We start from the raw sequence: 6,000 nt of genomic DNA, 5'->3' as shown, positions 1-6,000 counted from the left end.
AAAACAAGCCTCAGACCCCAAGGGCCCGAGGCACAAGACAAGCCCAAGCCCAGGCCTTCTCCCCTTCCCGGAAGCTGTCACTCGCACCACTTCCGCCTGGTGGGGAACGGCCATGGAAACTCCTCCCCTTCCGCGCTGCTCCTTGGCGTCACCTCCGCCAGGTGGCGGAAGGGGAAGCCCTGAAGTTGGCGCGAAACTCGGCGCTGAGGCTCGGAGCCGGCTGGTCCCCCACCCCCCCCCTCCTCCTCCTCCCGCCCCCGTCGCGCGATCCGGCTTTCCTCACGCCGCGTCGTCCGCCTCGCTCTGGACTGCAGCCGCTGCCGCCTCAGGACGTCGGAGCCCTGAGGCTGGTGAGTGAAGGCGACGGGCAGCGTCGGCAGCGACCGTTATGCGGCCGCCCCGGGCCCGAGCGGCGGGGTAGGGCGGGGCCGGAGGCTGGAGGGGCCTGGGCCCGAGCGGCGGGGTGGACGGCGCTGCCCGTTGGTCCGGCGGCCCCGCTGCCTGGCAGGGCTCCGGGCTCTGCCAGCCGAGGCAGCGGGAGCCGGGTTCGAGCCCTAATCCCCTGAGGCCCCGGCCGGCCCCGCCCCCTCCCCTCCCCTCTCCTCCCCTGTCCTCGGGCGGCCCCGGCGCCTTGGAAGGCTCCGGTCCTTCGGCCGTCCGGCGGCCTGGTCCCGGGGGAGCCGCGAGGGCCGCGCCTCGGGCCCGCGTCTCCCCGGAGCAGCTCCCGCGGAAGGCCTCGTTGGTGACCGCGTACTGTTGTTTTAGGTCAGCATGTCCGGAAGTGACCGGGAGCCGTATTACGTGAAGTTCGTGAAGGCGCAGGGCAACTCGGAGTTTTTCTTTACAGCGCTTGAGGTAAGCGAGTCGGCCGTTTGTGTTGTCTGGATCGCCGAAATGTTTCCATGGAAGGAGAGCGGATTTGTGAGTGACTGCGCTGCGGTGTTTCCGCGATCCTACCATTTATTGGTGTTAGGCGTTGCCTGTCAGGGAGTTCTGTTTCAGTCGTCCTTGCTATCGGATGTATTTGATGTGCAGCCCTGGAGAGAGCAGATCACTCCTTTTTGTCTGCTAGAACTCCATGCTTTTGTGAAGTGTGATTTAACCAAATAACATCTTGTACTTTACGATGTTTTTCTCTTGAACAGTTTCTGGTTCATTGTTAAAAAGTTTCTTCAAGTACAGTGCAGTTTTTGGTTCCTTAGCTTTCTGATTAATTATGTAGCCTAAGAAAGTCTGAATAATTAAAATACTCTCATATTTCACTTTTCCTACAGTCTATGAAAGAATTCCAGTCAGAAAAATATCTTCAAACTATTACAGAAGAAGAGGCATTGAATATTAAAAAAAATGACAGATCACTTTATATCTGTGACCCTTTTAGTGGCATTGTTTTTGAACATCTCAAAAAGGTGCGTTGCCCTTTGGTATTTTCCTGAGGACTTTCTGTTCCTAATCCCAGTATCTGTTATTTCTTTGTTGACTAGGTTTAGATAAAATGCAAAATATAAATAGAGGAGGGCCGTGTGATGATGAATTTGCCCCCTGCAATAACTCTTACAATACCATCTGCTAAGTGAAACAGGGCTATGATATGAGTACTCAGACTACTGAAAAAAACATTTTTGAAGAAATAGGTATAAATACTGGTAAATAATGTAGTTTTCAATAAGGGAACATCTTAAGGAAAATCATCTTTTTTTCTGTTCAAATAACATAAACCACGTATTTTCTCTTCTGTAGCTTGGCTGTAGAATTGTTGGCCCACAAGTAGTCACATTTTGTATGCAGCACCAACGATGTGTCCCAAAAGCAGAGTATCCAGTTTATAATATGATTATGGCAGACATAACTATTTCTTGCACAAGCCTTGACAAAGAAACAAGGGTAAGATGTTTTAGTAGAATAATAACATCAATATGTACTTTTTTATATGAATTTTTTTCTCATTGGTTAAGCTGTGCTCTGAAATGTTGTGAATTTTATTTCACATGCCACAGAGTAGAAGTTTATGACCTAGCAATATAAAAGGCAAAAAGGTGATCTTCAAATTGAATTGTACCCAGTACAAGTTGTCCTAACCAATGGTGTTTCATAATAATTTTGTTAATGCAATATAACCAAAGCCCTGCATATTAATATCATGCAAACAATTTGTAACCTCAATTGGTCCAGCCACAGGACTGCAGTTTTATACTCCATAATTTCTGCCCTGATACCTACTTCATCTCCCTTCAGTTCATAGATGCTGGGTCTTGCCTCAGCCACTCTTGCAAGGTGATCATGAGCCCTCGTTCCAAAGCATTGTTTCTCTCTTTATCATGTTATGTTCCTCTAAGTGCTCTCTGTAAAATTGGTTAGAGTTAGGGTTTTAAATGAAAAAAAAAAGACTTAATGAATTATGCTTTTAGTATCTTCCAATAGACTCATTAACCATTTGAAGAATTACATTTTTCTTTCTAACATAGCTATAGTGATTAAATGAATATGAATTCGTTGTGGACACAATAAAATGGATGCCTTAGAAAATCGATGACAATGATCATAGATTAATGTATTTCCTATCTCTTCCTTTGGCACTCCAGAAAGAAGTTCATAAATATGTACAAATGATGGGTGGACGAGTTTGCAGAGACTTGAGTATATCAGTAACTCACCTTATTGCTGGAGAAGTCGGCAGCAAAAAATATTTAGTGGCTGCAAATCTAGGGAAACCTATTATGCTTCCTTCTTGGGTAAAAGAGCTATGGAAGCAGTCACAAGAGAAGTAAGTTGTTTATTATGACTTTAAAATTACGTATAAGATTGTGTAAGCCAATCCCACAGGTTCCCTGAAGAAAGTTTTGTGAGTGTCTTCTCTCCTTACTCACTCAGTGACCTAAACAGGTTCGACACCATTCTCTTTTCCAAACCCAGAAGGATGAAAGTTTCTTAGGCATAGAATGATGATGAGTGCCTGTGTTAATTGGAATGTATCTGAGTGTTAGGCTAATCAGTTCACCTCTCTGCGGCTCCCATTTCCTTATCTGTAAAACGAAGAGGTGTATTAGATGATATCTGCACCTCGCCATTTAGTTTGCTATGGATCGGTCTGTCTCCAGAATTGCCCACATGTGCATCAGGTTCAAAGAGAAAGTAGGCTATGTTGAGTATAAATTGCCATTCAGAATTAACAAAGCATTCCTAACAAAATAACTGTTCACTTGAGGGTAATCTCAACCTTTTAAATTGAAGCCTGTAACATAAGACTTTGGATAAAAACACTTGGGGTGAGATTTGGAATTTTCGGACCATGTATTTAGAGACAGGTTGTAGAGTATAACAGTCTTTTTTTTTCTTTTTCCTAAGAAAATTTGGATTCAGATTTTTTTGAGCGTTTCTCAGTCCACTCTTGTGACTTTGAATATGTTGCAGTAAATCTGAAGTGTGAGAAAAGAAAATGATGGATAAAATATAAGCTGCTTCTAGCACAAGTAAAATTTGTCGTAGCCTATATTTTAAGAGGTTTTTATCTAATTTTTATTGTATAGCAAATGCTTTCCTTCTGCTATTTTGATTTTCCTCAGATGTATGACACAGTTAACAGATATAAATATGGAAGATTTCAAATGCCCTTTATTTTTTGGCTGTACTATTTGTGTGACTGGTTTATGTAGCTTGGATAGAAGGGCAGTTCAGCGACTCACTGTTGAGAACGGAGGTCGATATATGGGACAACTGAAAATGAATGAATGCACACACCTCATTGTTCATGAACCAAAAGGTAAAAATGTTTCCAGAAAGATAAACCCCAAAACTGTTGCTACTGATGTCTGTTGAGGGCGGTTAGATGATGCAGTGGGTAAAGTGGTGGGCCTAAAGTCAGGAAGACCTGAGTTCAAAGCCACTTACGCTTTGCGAGCAGCTAGGTGGGACAGTGGATGGACTCATCTTCCTGGGTTCAAATCAGGCCCCAGATACTTCTGGGCAAGTCACTTAACCCTGTTTTCCTCAGTTTCCTTATCTGTAAAATGAGCTGGAGAAGGAAATGCCAAACCATTTCAGTATGCCAAGAAAGCCAAGAAAAAAATGGGAAACATGGTTTGCTTGGAAGTTTCCTTTGTAACACACTATCATGCCATCAGTGATATTAAAAACCATTAGGTAGCATTTTCAGTCCTTTACCAAATCTTATGGTTCTCTGTGTTACTAAAGTTTTTTCTCTTTTTAGAACTAAATTGGCTAATTTTCTGTTACTCTGGAACATTGGTTACTTTACTAAATTGGGTAATTAATCCTTGTTCTGCTTTAAGAGTCAGTCCAGTCACTGAATGATTGGGTAGGCTATTTGTTTTGTATGCCTGGGTGCTTCCCAAGAATGATGAGCCAGGGACCAGAGGAAGACCATGGAGGATATGCTTGCTGTTAATAGCAAAGAATCTGAAAAAATGTCATGAGATAGCTTGGGCTCTCTAGTAGTTTGCTAAAAGAGTAATAGGTTCTCACTTTCATATTGGGAGTTGACAAAGCTTTTTCTTCATCATGGCAATCCTCCCAGGTAGATAGTATAAGTATTCTTATCCACATTTTAGAGATGAGGAAGCTGAGGTGCAGAAAAGTTAAATGACTTGCCTGTGGTCAGCACCGAGAGTGAGGGTCACAGATTCTGAATCCACAACTTATGTCTTATGATCCCGAGTCCACGCTCTTTTCTTTCCCTATGCTGTTTCTCACTAAGATAAAGACCCTGTATGTGGGATTCCAGTAAATGTCTTCTAAGCTCTTCAATATCTGTACAAATGGACTTGAGGGAAGGACTTTGCTACTGTGCTTCCTTTTTATTATCTTTGCTTGTGTTTGCTGAGCTGCCTTGGTGGAAGAGATGTGTTCACTCAGGACCATGAATGTAAAGCGAAGTCTGAAATGAGTGTGATATAAAGATCGTAATTAGATGATTATTCACTTTGCTGATGCTGTTGGACATTCAGCAACTCCTGGTTTTCAAGAACATCAGAAGTGGGATTCTGATTTGGTCACTTTGTTCTTCTTGATCCCATTTTCTCTACATCCATGGTATCAAGTGCACTGAATAAATAAAGAATTAAAATACTTGGAGAAAAGAATAGTTATGTGTAGAATTGATTCTAATTTGAATCAGTTTGATATTAGAGTAGTTTTGCTTTTTGAAGTACTGAGTTTTGTTAGTTTTGCACTTTGACATAAATATATTTTTCTCATGCATATAAATGTATGTTATAATATTATAATTCGAACCAAATATGCCCAGAAAAGTCACTTATCAGTATTACAAGATATTGTCTCTGTGTCATAGTATTTTTTATTACTGTGTTTTTAATTCAGATTTTTATCCCCGTTCTTGAGAACTTAAAGAATTTTGTAAAGAGAATTTTTAGCATACTGTAATTTTTTTTCTTATTGCCCGTGGTAGGTCAGAAATATGAATGTGCCAAGAGATGGAATGTACACTGTGTGACAGTCCAGTGGTTTTTTCACAGTATTGAGAAAGGCTTCTGTCAAGATGAAGCCAAGTACAAGACAGAGCCTAGATCAGAAGCAAAGAGTGTACTGGGCACTTCTACTCCTACTGGCCAGAACAGTGAAGCTAGTGGTAAGTTCCTAACTACAACTTAGTGAGGTAATTTTTTTTCCATGTATTGATCAATTTACTTTAATGGAAGGATTTGTTTTTATTAGTATTTGTTGAGGTGTTTTTTACTAGAAAATTGGATATATTCTTTCTTTCACTTATAATTGGACAATGGAAAAATGGCTCGTCAGAATTATTCAGGTCTTAGTTCTTTTTTATGGTATATGACAGCTACATTTGTTATACCACTGTTGATCTATGGAAAGACTGAGGAAATCAACTTGAACAACTGACAAAATAAAAAATGAATTCTTTAAGAACTCAAATCTTTTCTGAAGTTTGTGTTGTTTAATTTTCTGTATTATTACATCTTACTATAGTTTCTGTTGTTTTCATTTTTGTTGATGTTATATTTA

At 41.3% G+C, this 6,000-nt stretch overlaps 1 protein-coding gene across 1 annotated transcript in view; it reads left to right on the top strand.

The window, feature by feature from the left end:
* Window positions 1-216: 216 nt before the first annotated feature.
* The window catches only part of TOPBP1 (DNA topoisomerase II binding protein 1), a 55,614-nt gene continuing 49,830 nt past the window's right edge, over window positions 217-6,000 (top strand). The window contains exons 1-7 of the mRNA XM_020987297.2: window positions 217-350; window positions 766-855; window positions 1,275-1,409; window positions 1,741-1,884; window positions 2,583-2,764; window positions 3,564-3,760; window positions 5,426-5,605. Of these exons, the coding sequence (XP_020842956.1) occupies window positions 772-855; window positions 1,275-1,409; window positions 1,741-1,884; window positions 2,583-2,764; window positions 3,564-3,760; window positions 5,426-5,605 (922 nt within the window). The 5' untranslated portion in view covers window positions 217-350; window positions 766-771. The remainder of the gene's footprint in view (window positions 351-765; window positions 856-1,274; window positions 1,410-1,740; window positions 1,885-2,582; window positions 2,765-3,563; window positions 3,761-5,425; window positions 5,606-6,000) is intronic.

Source organism: Phascolarctos cinereus, unplaced genomic scaffold (assembly GCF_003287225.1).
Source record: "Phascolarctos cinereus isolate Bilbo 61053 unplaced genomic scaffold, phaCin_HiC Scaffold_1;HRSCAF=81, whole genome shotgun sequence".
Lineage (NCBI taxonomy): Eukaryota > Metazoa > Chordata > Mammalia > Diprotodontia > Phascolarctidae > Phascolarctos > Phascolarctos cinereus.
This window is presented reverse-complemented; position numbering and strand designations above follow the sequence as displayed.